The sequence below is a fragment of the Tursiops truncatus genome, chromosome Y (assembly GCF_011762595.2).
Source record: "Tursiops truncatus isolate mTurTru1 chromosome Y, mTurTru1.mat.Y, whole genome shotgun sequence".
In the NCBI taxonomy this organism is placed as follows: Eukaryota; Metazoa; Chordata; class Mammalia; order Artiodactyla; family Delphinidae; genus Tursiops; species Tursiops truncatus.
In genome coordinates, this window is record NC_133428.1 from 2,341,036 (window position 1) to 2,354,548 (window position 13,513).

The 13,513-nt window shown below is 45.4% G+C and overlaps 1 protein-coding gene across 5 annotated transcripts in view; it reads right to left on the reverse strand.

The window, feature by feature from the left end:
* Positions 1–13,513, reverse strand: part of LOC101339978 (steroid sulfatase) — a 183,833-nt gene that overhangs the window by 88,698 nt on the left and 81,622 nt on the right. For all 5 annotated transcript variants that reach the window (XM_073799733.1, XM_073799734.1, XM_033850253.2 and 2 more), the window contains one exon: positions 567–707. In XM_073799733.1, coding sequence (XP_073655834.1) covers positions 567–707 — 141 coding nt within the window. The remainder of the gene's footprint in view (positions 1–566; positions 708–13,513) is intronic.

Sequence of the window (13,513 nt, forward strand, 5' to 3'; positions counted from 1 at the left end):
CTCCTCTGTCCGAGTCTGGTTCCCACTGTGTTTTCCCTACCATTGTAGTCACCCCTAGCCCTTGAAAAGTTCTGACACCATCAAACGTGACACGTGTCCCCAGGACATCTGTCCCCGGCCGGTGTGTCTGCATGAGAATCCAGCACAGCCTGGCCCAGAGGTGAAGGAAGGTACAGAGGTGACAGCGAGGGGTTGACAAGGGGGGATGGATTGGGTCCCAATGGGAACGGAGCCAGAGGCCGAAAACAGAAGACAAAACAGAAGAGGCGAACCAAAGGGAGGGAAACATGATGATGGGAAAAAAGCCACAGACTGGGGGCGAGGAAGAAAGAATTATGATGAATACCTTCCCAGTGAGCCGTCTGAGTTCATCCAACAGTGATTCGAATAGATAAGTCATCACACCTGCCTACTAACGCCTGTGTGTGTCTACGTAAAGTCGTACAGGAAAGTGCGCCGTTGGGGGGCTCTGAACGTTTCCCCATGGCCTGTGCTCTGTGAACATGCGCTGCCCATCCCAGGACGGCGGCCCGTGAAGGGAGCCCTGTGTTTACACGTCACCCAACCTGAGGGTCTTGTTTCCATAGCAGCCAGGATCCCCAATGCCAAGGTCGTCGGCCATCAGCAGGACGAAGTTGGGCGTTGACACCGCATGGCTCCGGGCCTCATAGATGAACAGCAGCAGAAGCAAAAGCGTCCTCATCTTCCTGCAAAGGGCAAGGGGAAGAGAGACATGAAGGATGCTGGCCTGAGGCGGCCCACCCTCCTTCTCTGCGACCCTCCCCCCCCTCCCAGTAGAGGACGTTCTGTCGACCTGGCCACCCCTGACGACATGGGCTGCAAAGCATCTAAGATATCACGTAGCGAAGAACTGTATCCTCTCTGTCCTGTGTGTCTGTTTCCAAAACAAACACTTCTTTCTCCCTGGATAGCAGTGACCTCTCCTTTCTACCCCAAACCAAAACATAGGCTCTGTCTAGAAAAATGAAGACACAATCATCTCTTTATGGAAGGCAGGCTCTGTGTCATCAGCTGAAAGTTCTCTACACTGAAAAAAAAACCGGGCATTTCAGGACAATCCAATTGTCAATGTCAAATCCTTTCTAAAACTAGCCACGAGTTTCGGCGTAGCGGCTTTTCAAAGGGAAACACGTAGAGTTGGGCGTGATGCAAACCTTTCCAAGCTCAAGGAAGACATGGTTCACAGCCTGGGGCGGCTCTGGGTGTTAGTAAGTGGCAGCAAACGCAGTGGAGGGGAGGGAAAATCCATCCACCTTCTATGGCTGTCATCCCAACGCACACTCACCCCCCTGCCCCGGCATTTCACCCCCTTCAAGAACGACGGGCCGGAGGACTTTGGGGGTGGATGCACACCTGAAACTCCTGCTCTGTCGCCCGTAGGAACTACCAAGTGAACACTCAGGAGAGGGACAGAACCTGCCCGCGTCTGAGCAGCCGGGGGCAGAAGCATCCTCAGGCCTATCCCCTTGGGTGGGGTTCAACGTCCTCGGGGCCAGAACAAGGGGCCAGACCGAGGGATGCACACACCTGAGCTATCGCTCACCTCGAGAGAACTCAGGACTTAGGGAAACGAGAGGAAACCTTAGCAGAACCTGCGGCATCAGGAACTCATCGGGGGCGGGAAGGGGCCTGGGACGTGCAAACCCCACGGGAGCTGTGGGGTTCCACAGGAGGCATGATGGCCACATGCCGCAGAAATCCCGTGAGAGTTTCGTCGGAGCAAACAACACGGGTGCTGCTTCCAGAGGACACCCAGACGCCAACCCAGCCACCCTCACGTGGTCCTCTTCTTTTACTGCACCCCCTTGCTCTCCGTCACACGGATCCTCACCTAGAGTGGGATGTGGAAAGACAGCCCAGCCCCCAAAGATGTGCAGGCCCTCATCCCTGGAGCCCACTTGGAACGGGACGGTTCTCTGTCATGGGAGCTGTGCTGTGCCGGGACCCCTGGACCCACTCACTCGAGGTCTGCAGCGCACCCTCCCACCCTGACTTGCGCCACCAGAAAGTCTCCCGACGCTGCCTCATGTCCCCTGGGGCATGAAGTCACCCCCAGTGCAGAACCACCGAGTCACCGCCGGCCCATCACCCTCTTCATCATCTGTAAAATCATCGGCGAAACCTTCGCTCCTGTATGTACATGGTGACGCCTCACTCCCTTTGCTGTCATAGGCGGGCAGCTTGGCTTCTGTGGAGGGACTTGGAAGCTCCAGCCCATCTGAGCAACTGACTTTCTCCTTTGCACCCACTAGTACATCTTCAATGCTAACAGGTCACGTTCCTCGGCCATCCCGTGTCCCCGTCGGTCACAGAAGCCCTTGCATTCCTGGGCATGTGGGCAACAAGCTCAAAGAGGCTCTTCGAAGAGGACCTTAGGCTCCGAGCATTCCTTTTCGTCTTGCCTCACCTGTGACTTATCTGTCTCTGGTCCACGTGGACCATCTCTCCCCACCACACCTTTTCATCAGATGTTCTGCTCTCCGAACAGTCATCTTGCCAGTTGCCTTTCTGAGTCCAGATCAAAGGACCCTCACCCCCAGTGCGTGGATAACTGGAGCCATACCTTTCTCTCTTGACCTACTTTCAGTCTCCCCTCTCTGTCTCTCAAGGATCTTTTCACAAAGGCAAACTCGGCGCCCTTTGTCTAAAGATAACGGACCAGGGAAATGTGACCATTCAACGCGCTCTTCTAGAGCTCACTCTCTCATTCCTGTCTCCCGCGTGCTCTCTTTGGTGGCCTGTCTTTGTCGGGGAGTAGAGGCATGAGGGCAGAATGAAGAGTCAAGGGTCTCGTATCAGCTCAGGCCAGCCACTAGGAGGCCTGGGCCACCTCCTCGCGTGGGCGACTCATCCACATTTCACCAAGATGCCATCTCTGCGGTCGGGCAGTCAACTAAACGCCTGTTTCTTTCTTTTTTTTTTTCAGTGCAGAGAACTTTCAGCTGATGACACAGAGCCCACCTCCCATAAAAAGATGGAAAGAAAGGGTCTCCATGAAACCAAGATCCCCGCACCCCCATGTTCGTCACAGCATTATTCACAATAGTCAACACACAGAGACAACCTTGGTGTCCACGCACGGATGAAGGGATAAAGACAATGTGATACAATGGAAAGTTACTCAGCCTTGAAAAGAAAGAAATGCTGCCACTTGTGACAATATGGATGAACCTGGAGGATGTTATCCTAAAGGAAATAAGCCAATAACAGAAGCACACATACCGCATGATCTCACTCATATGCAGAATCTAAAAAGAGGAAGTTCAACTCATAGAAACAGAGAGTATAACTGCGGTTGCCCCGGGCAGACGGGGGGCGGTGGCACAGAAGAAATGGGGAGATATTGCTCAAAGGGTATAAGCTTCCAGTTATAAGATGAATAAGTTCTGGGAAGTAATGTGCAGCAAGGTAACTATAATTAATAACACTGTATTGTATACTTGAAATCTGCTTAAACAGTAGATCTTAAGCACTCTATCCATAAAAAAAAGTCTTAACTGTGTGAGGTGACCAATGTGTTAACTAACTTGACAGTGGGAACCACTTCATGACGTATATGTATATCAAATCACCATATTTAAATATACGCAATTTTATTTGTCAATTATACCTCAACTGAGCTGGAAAAAAAAAGAATATCCCCTTCCCTCCTGCTAAGAAAAAGAAAAAGAAATAAAGGGTTTCCAAAATGATAAAGTACTAGACAAATGTAACTTGTTAGGAGTATTTTTGTCTTTCAATACCTTTGCAGCTAAAAGCCATTCACTGACAATTCAACCAAATCCATTTCCACAAATGCCTATGAGGTAAAAATTGGCTAAACGACACCATGATGGTCTTGTGATGGTTTCATGGTTGAATGAGACACTGAATCATCCCTGCAAGGCTCCAAGAGGCCAAACGAGATCTTCTATGAACCCACTAAACTAAGTGACAGATGTGGCTTCTGCAGATGAGTTCCAATCCTGGTACCCCTGCTTCACAGTGGTGAAACCGCAGGACATTTACTTAGCCTCTTTGTCATCATTTTCTTCTGTAAAATGGGGATTATTGTGAGGATAACATGATATACTTAGCACTATGACTCAGTAAGGGACTTGTAGGTGCCAGTACTTGTTAGCTGCAGTTATCAGCAGCATTACTATAATTTTGTGTAGACTCTAATAAGTACAGTCACACAGCTTTAAATGAAGATGTGGGAGGCCAACTAAAAGATGGCCCGATGACACCCCTCCTGGTACTCACATCTTGCATAATCCCCTCCCTATGAATGTGGCTGGACTTTGAAACTTGGTTCTGACTAACAGAAGATGAAAACAGTGATGTGACATCACTTCTGTGATGAGGCTGCAAACGAATATGACCTCTGTCTTTCCAGCAGACTCTACTTCTTGCTGGATTTTGATTAGCTGAGTTTCCACATTGGAGAGACCCCCATGACGAGGAACGGAGGAAGGCCTCCAGCCAAGAGCCAGCAAGGACATGAGACTCTCACGCCACCAGCCTACAAGGAACTGAACCCTGCCTACAAGGATCTTACTGAGCCTGGAAACAGAGCTTGCCTCTGTTGAACCAGTGTTGAGCCAGTGGATGAGACCACCATCCAGGCTGGTACCTTGATCCAAGGAGAGGAGCCAGCTAAGCTGTGCCTGGGTTCCTGACCCATTGAGACGGTGAGATAACAAATGTGTGTCACTTTGAGCTGCCAAGCTTGGGGGCTGTTTGTTACACAGCAGTAGGTAACTAATACAAAGTGCAGTAGCTTAAGATGGGAAGTTCAGCTGTGCTGATGAGGACCTGAAAAAAGCTTTCCATGCTGGTGGCTCAGAAGGTCATGCTGAATGTATTTTAAGAAGATGTTTCATTATTAATGAGTAGGAGGAATTTATATAAGTAATTTAAAGATACATGGCTCAACTTTTATTTAACATAGTTTTGGAAGTCCTAGCCATTGCAATCAGAGAAGAAAAAGGAATAAAGGGAATCGAAATTGGAACAGAAGATGTACAACTGTCACTGTGTGCAGATGACATGATGTTCTACATAGAAAATCCTAAAGATGCCGCCAGAAAACTACTAGAGCTCATCAAAGAATTTGGTAAAATTGCAGGATGCAAAATTAATACACAGAAATCTCTTGCATTCCTATACACTAACAATGAAAGATCAGAAAGAGAGATTAAGGAAACAATCCCATTCACCATTGCATCAAAAAGAATAAAATACCTAGGAATAAACCTACCTAAGGAGGCAAAAGACCTGTACTCAGAAAACTATAAGATACTGATGAAAGAAATCAAAGATGACACAAACAGATGGAGAGATATACCATGTTCCTGGATTGGAAGAATCAACATTGTGAAAATGACTATACTACCCAAAGCAATCTACAGATTCAATGCAATCCCTATCCAAATACCAATGGCATTTTTTACAGAACTAGAACAAAAAATTTTACAATTTGTATGGAAACACAAAAGACCCTGAATAGCCAAAGCAATCTTGAGAAAGAAGAACAGAGCTGGAGGAATCAGGCTCCCTGACTTCAAACTATACTACAAAGCTACACAGTCATCAAGACAGTATGGTACTGGCACAAAATCAGAAGTATACATCAATGGAACAGGATAGTAAGCCCAGAGATAAACCCACGCACTTATGGTTACCTAATCTAAGACAAAGGAGGCAAGAATATACCATGGAGAAAAGACAGTCTCTTCAGTAAGTGGTGCTGGGAAAACGGGACAGCTACATGTAAAAGAATGAAATTAGAACACGCCCTAACACCATATACAAAAATAAACTCAAAATGGATCAAAGATTTAAATGTAAGGCCAGATAAACTCTTAGAGGAAAACACAGGCAGAACACTCTCTGACATAAATCACAGCAAGATCCTTTTTGATCCATCTCCTAGAGTAATGAAAATAAAAACAAAAATAAACACATGGGACCTAATGAAACTTAAAAGCTTTTGCACAGCAAAGGAGACCATAAATAAAACAAAAAGACAACCCTCAGAATGGGAGAAAATATTTGCAAACAAAGCAACTGACAAGGGATCAATCTCCAAAATACACAAACAGCTCATGCAGCTCAATATCAAAAAAAAAAAAACCAAACAACCCAATCAAACAATGGGCGGAAGACCTAAACAGACATTTCTCCAAAGAAGACAGATGGATGGTCAAGAGGCACATGAAAAGCTGCTCAACATCACTAATTATTAGAGAAATGCAAATCAAAACTATAATGAGGTATCACCTCACAAGAGTCAGAATGGCCATCATCGAAAAATCTACAAACAATAAATGCTGGAGACGGTGTGGAGAAAAGGGAACCTTCCTACACTGTTGGTGGCAATGTAAACTGGTACAGCCACTATGGAGAACAGTATGGAGGTTCCTTCAAAAACTAAAAATAGGGCTTCCCTGGTGGTGCAGTGGTTGAGAGTCCGCCTGCCGATGCAGGGGACACGGGTTCGTGCCCTGGTCTGGGAAGATCCCACATGCTGCGGAGCGGCTGGGCCCGTGAGCCATGGCTGCTAAGCCTGCGCGTCCTGAGCCTGTGCTCCACAATGGGAGAGGCCACAACGGTGAGATGACCGCGTACCGCAAAAAAAAAAAAAAAAAAAATAGAGCTACCATATGACCCAGCAATCCCACTCTCGGGCATATATCTTGAGAAAACCATAATTCAAAAGGATGCATGCACCCTAATGTTTATTGCAGCACTATCTACAATAGCCAGGACATGGAAGCAGCCTAAATGTCTGCTGACAGAGGAATGGATAAAGAAGATGTGGTACATATATAGAATGGAATATTACTCAGCCATAAAAAGGAATGAAATAATGCCATTTGCAGTGACATGGATGGACCTAGAGACTGTCATACAGAGTGAAGTAAGTCAAAAAGATAAAGACAAATACTGTATAATATTGCTTATAGGTGGAGTCTAGAAAAATGGTACTGATGAACTTATTTGCAAAGCAGAAATAGATCACAGATGTAGAAAACAAATGCATGGATACCAAGGGGGAAAGGGGGTGGGGTGGGATGAATTGGGAGATTGGGATTGACATATATACACTACTATATATAAAAGAGATAACTAATAAGGACCTACTGTATAGCACAGGGAACTCCACTCAATACTCTGTCATGGGCTCTATGGGAAAAGAATCTAAAAAAAGGGGGGCTATAGGTGTATGTATGACTGACTCACTTTTCTGTACAGCAGAAACTAAGACAACTCTGTAAAGCAACTATACTCCAATGAAAGTTAATGATAAAAAGACCAAGCTCACTCCCGAAGCAAAAATCAATGAAATAAAAAGTAAAGACACATGGCTCAGCTCACCCACCATGTGAAAAATGAATTTTTGTTTTACAATTGAAAGTTGAAGATACCAGAAGAGGAATAAATGTTCTTGTGGCAGACACGTGTGAAAGAGATTAAATGGTGTGAAACTGAGACTCTGTGTGAATCTTAAGTAAGTCTCAGCCCCAAATCCAGCTACTCAGAGACCTACTTCGGGCTACTACGCTTGTACTGTACAGAAAAATCAAATATGATTTCTTTTCAAATAAATTTTTCTTCATTCTGTATTTACTTATATTCTAAGTGTACACAAGAAAAAACACACAAACCAACCATTCAGAGAACCACTCAGGTCCTGTGTTTCTCTCCAGGTTTTTCTTTTTCCTATGCTTGTGTCAACAGCTGAATGCACGGCACTCCTATGACTCTGTGCCCTGGACGCTGTTTTCGTTTTTCCAAGCAGATCTCTCACTATAGGGCGGAGAAAAGTCTAAGAAAGAGCAGGGGTCAGACATGGAAGACACTGTCAGCACACGAAGGACGTTCATTTTTATCCAGAAGTGATGGAGAGACAGTAAAGATTTTAAGGAGGCAGGGGACAGGCAGGTTTGATTTCCACTGAGATGGTCATTCTGCTACTCTGTGGCGGATGGATTGGCACAGGCTGGAGTGGACATGAAGATAAAGGCCACGACCCTACAAAGATGTCGGTACCCAGAGTAGGTGGGGACAGGCAGCAGAGGAGAACGGAACTGCATTGAGATGCAATCAGTAGACCTCGGTAACTAACGGGACAGGAAGTGTCAGGAAGAGAGGGCCGTGAATGGTACTTCAACTTTGCTCTGTGGAAACAGACAGGGGCCGTTAGCTGTCAAAGAGCACAATAAAGGAGAAAACATTTGGGGTTTAAGATTTTGAATCCTCTCCATGTTAGGATGTTGCTGTAGTAAGGACCCATTGTACACATGGGTGCTCTTTGGGAAAAAAAAAGGCATTCCAATTTTCTGTGCTGTTCAGTGAGAGGGTTAGTTTACGTGTAAAACTTTTTTCTTTTTTTTGTTTTTTTCGGTACGCGGGCCTCTCACTGTTGTGGCCTCTCCCGTTGTGGAGCACAGGCTCTGGACGCGCAGGCTCAGCGGTCATGGCTCACGGGCCCAGCCGCTCCGCGGCATGTGGGATCTTCCCGGACCGGGGCACGAACCCATGTTCCCTGCAACGGCAGGCGGATTCTCAACCACTGCGCCACCAGGGAAGTCCCTATGTGTAAAGTCTTTTAATTGAAATCCAATAGGGCAAAAGTCCGCTAATAATTATTAATATCTATATTAATTTCCGAATTGCCAAATGGTTTTGGTTCGCTCACTGGGACCGTGTATCATTAGTTATAGGTCCAAAATGTGTCTGGGGTAGATATTACTAAGGCTAATGTGAGAAATACCACCTAGTCCAATAAAGAATGTTTCAAATTTTATGTTTCTCAACAGCCACTTACAATCCCACTGCATTTGAATTATTATTGTCTGAAGTGACCAGAATTTATTTTTTCCCCACAAACATGGATTAGTACAAAGTGCTTCTAAAGACGTTTCAAACTGTTAAAAGAGTTAGTTGATAAAAGTACTTAAAAGTTAAATAAAAGTGCTCCAAGATATTAAGAGTATAGCACATTCACTTCTGAAAAACAGCGTAATGTCTCCCCTGCAAAAACTAAATTATTTTTCTGAACAACCTTAATTTGGCAAAAAAGCAAGAAAAAAAAAAAACTTTTTTGAGAATGCAGCTATTCCTAAAACAGAATTATTGTGAAGCGGAGAGAGAAAAGAACATTTTCATAACTAGAGATGTAATTACATTAAATTTGTCCATTAAAAGAATATTAACACTGCACGTACGTGACAGAAACTTTACCACAGCAAAACCAAAATGTCCCCGATCTAGTTGCTTGATGCGGAAAAGGCTTATTGGAAACAGAGAAAAACCTACATTGCAAACCACACTTTGTTTAGAAGAAATGCCATCTTTGTTCAACCCAAGCTATGTATCATCAATGAAATTTGCTTAACAAAGTGTTACCTAATAAATGTCCTATTTTAAATCCGTGAAGAAAAATAGTCTGACATCAGGGCAGCAAAAACCCCAAATGAATATGTGTTTAAACAGCTGTTTCTATAGATTTAAATACCTATTCAGATTGCTGTGTTTTTTCTAATATAAATATTCACGTCGTATTTATTTAGCGAACCCCGGTTTTTAGTGACTGTGCAACCCTGGCTGGAACTCTGGTCTGTGACTTTCAGGATACTCAAGTACACCCAGTACAGTTAAAGGAGCTGTGCTGAGTATTAATAAAGAAAGGTTAACTTTAAAAAAGTAAGTCTCGCCCAACCTCTCTGTTGACATTTGAAATCTTCCGAACGGTTGGGGAGACAGTCAGTTCTGGATGTTTGAAGACTCTCATGGCTCTCACTCACTTCTTCCCTTGCTCCTGAGTCCAGCTGATGCAGCAAGACACAGGAGGGAGGGCAGCAAAGCAAGGAACCCAGATGGGACCCCGCCCCCGCCATGCCCATGCTGTCGCCCTGTCTGTGTAGGTCTCCGTTCCCACACAATAAGAGGGCCCCCGGCATGTCTAAAAGCCCACCCTGTTTCTGTGCCCACACCTGATGGTTCTCTACGTCTGCCTGGAAATGCCTCTGCATTGTTTTCCAATGAGACACCAGAGGGACCGACTCTGAGAGCATCATCACAGAGCAAAATAGTCCCTGAAAACTGTAAAAACCAGAGTCTGAAAAGCATGTGACAGCCCATCCTGTTTGAGTGCCTGAAAAGCATTTCCCCCGCCGCTGACTGTCAGGGTCAATCTCTGGCTGCGTCAGCCTGCACTGGGTACCTCAGCAAAGGCGGAGTGTTCACCTTGAGATAGAGAAACAGAAAAGGCAGGTGCCCTGGCTGGGCTCCAGCTGATTTAACGGCACAGATGTGACTGTGTTTGGCATGAGATGAGATCCCTGCCGGCCCAGTCCAGAAACTGGGGAATTTCTCACGCAAAGGTACTAACGGTCCTGCCATGGCTTAAAGACCCAACCAGGCAAGGCAGCTGAAAGGGAGCCTGCTGCTGGAGCTCAGAGCAGCAGACAAATACAAATTCAACCCCAGTTGGAAGAGTAAGAGCAGAAGGCTTCAGAATGAGACAGCAACGGCAAAAAGCAGCAAAAACAACTCTCACCCCTCGCATGGCATCAAACTGTTAGCCTGGAGGCGCCCGTTTTATACAGATTGCTACCTACTTCTCACAACCAACGGCGCAGGCTGTTACTGTGCCCATTTTACAGATGAGCAAAGTGAGGCTGAGAGGTGACGTTATCTGCTGGAGGACATGTAGCCAGTGAATGATGGGGCGGGGGTCACAGCCCAGCTCTGTGGGACGCCAACTCCATTCCGAGACAAACGTGAGGAGAACTGTCCAGCTAAGAGCGGGCTGTAGGGATCGCCTAGAAAGGGGGCTGGGGCCACGTATGCAGGCAGGGAGGATCCTATTTCATTTTATATACGGTGGCGTTATTTGAATACTCATGACGCACTGGGTAGGTTGAAAATTATTTTTGACTGTGATAAAATCCACATAACGAAATTTACCATCTTAACCATTTTTAAGCGTACATTTCAGGGGCATTAAGTACATTCATCTTGTTGAAAACGATCCCCCCCCCCCATCTCCAGAACTCTTCATCTTGCAAAACGGAAATTCTGTCCCTGTTAAACAACCCCTCATTTTCTTCTCCCCCAGCCCCTGGCACCCAGCATCCTCCTTTCTGTCTCTAGGAATCTGATGACTGTGGGTGCCTCTCACCAGTGGCATCACACAGTATTTGTCCTTCTGCATCTGACTTATATCACTGACCACAATGTCAAGGTTCATCTGTGTCGCAGTGTCACGATGTCCTTGCTTTTTAAGGCTGAATCGTATTCTGTTGCATGGATAGAGCACATTTTGTTTATTCATTTGTCTGTTGATGGTAATTAGTTTTAAAAGACCAAATATAGAAAATGAGACACCAAATCGTTAACCACTATTAACTCTCGCCCTGGTCTTCTGACCACTGTTAGAAAGTTCTCTTTTTTGGCTGTTTGAAGGGTTAAAATTTGCGAACACCTAGAGATTTTGAAATTATATAATACACCTGTTCATAACATGTTTGATCACTCTGAGCTGTATAGTGCTATCTTTGCTATGTATACATACCTATATAGGATGACAAATACATACTACATACATATATATAGTGACCGGCAGTATGCCAAAATATATATCTCAGTTCATAAATAGGTTACACACATACACATACACATCACCTTGTATTCATACGTTGAAATGTCTATGACTATCAATGTTTGATAAAAGTTAACAATTTAGTGTTTTCCCAAATTTACAAAAGAAATTTTTGTTGCTGCTGCTGCATTATTTTCAGTCTAAGTAGCTGAATATCTCGTGGCCAGATGTCTACAACTAAAGGTTCACTTCTAAGACAAAGGAAGATTAGCAGTTCACATACTCTGCACGTAATAATTCGTAATTATCGTGAGCAAATATGGAATCGTGTTCTCGTGCTACCCGGAAGATATATTACATCATGGAGCTTTGATAAAATGTCATTTTAAAAAAATTTTATTGGAGTATAGTTGATTTACCATGTTGTGTTAGTTTCAGGTATACAGCACAGTAAAATGTCATTCTGCAATGAGTGGATTGCCTTTTAAGATAAGAGGTTGTCTTAACCCTCAACTGCTTTTTTTCCAAAGCAAAGGAAAGATGCCTTTTGAGATGGAGCTGTGCTAAATCTAGCACGTTCACAAATGTGAACAAACAACGCAGAGAATCCCTGCTAGAGCTTAATTCCCTTGCACTTTCTTACACTTTGGAAGGCTAAGCGTTTTTAAAACAGTGTTCTTTATGCGGTTTCAAAGTTCTGTAATTAAGAGATGCCTCCTGGGACTTCCCTGGTGGTCTCCAGTGGTTAGGACTCTGCACTTCCACTGCCGTGGGCCCAGGGTTCAATCCCTGGCTGGGGAACTAAGATCCCACATGCAAGCCCCCCCCACCCCCACCAAAAACAAAAATCAAATAGGTACACTGAAAAAAAAAAAGAGAGAGAGGGAGAGAGAGGCCGCCCATAGATAAAGCCAGCTGGAATTAATTGTAACAGCGTTTGTTATGACCATGCACGCCCCTCCTGTAGACTTCCACTTGGAATGCATCTGAGTGACTTCGTCAACGGGATTCGCCCCTTGCTGCTCCCGTTCTAACTACTCCAGCGAGATCCCGAAGGCCCAGGATCTGTGGCACGTCTGTGCACAGGGCACTTATCGTTAAGACAACTGTGTGGGACGAAGCCATCTCTCTCTTGCTCTGCCTAATAATCTGCTCAACCTCCAGTCCTAAGGGCTGTGCCATTATCCACCACGCATCACGGCTCACCTCAAGTTTTCATTCATTTACAACTGGCTGAATTCTACAAAGAAAACTGTGTAACCGGAGTGGTCCTCAAAATTCTGGGGAGAGTCACCCTAGCTGGAGAGTTCTTGGTCCCAGAGAATAGTGAGCAGATAGACCATGACACTGGGATATGGAAGGAAGGGTGAGAAAGCCAGGTTTGGATGACCTCTCTAATGCTAAGAGTGATTTAGAGAAGGATTCTGTAAGAAAAACATATATAGAAATGGCTATGATCAGGAGGTCTGCATGTTCCCCAAATCATATGTGGAAATACTAACTCCCAATGTGATGCTATTTGGAGGTGGAGCCTTTGGGAGGTGATGAGGTCATGATGAGGGTGGAGCCCTCATGAATGGGATTAGTGTCCTTACGCTAGAGGCTCCAGAGAGCTCCCTCACCCCTTCCTCCAGGTGAGGAAGTGACGGCAGGCCGTCTGGCTTATGCAGAGTCCAGTCCCTCCGGCTAGAGTTCTTTGGGGTTCAGGGCTGGAGCCGACAGTGTTGCTGTGTCTACAGAGGTCCTGTCTGCACAGAGTTTTCTCAGGGCCCTCACGGGGAGGAGCAGAGCCTGCGTCAAGACAGATTTGGGATATTCCTGCATCGCCTGGCCAAAACACAGTGCCCCAATCTCACGTGAATTTCTCTTTTTTCAAATTTTAATTTTAGTGGAAGTGTA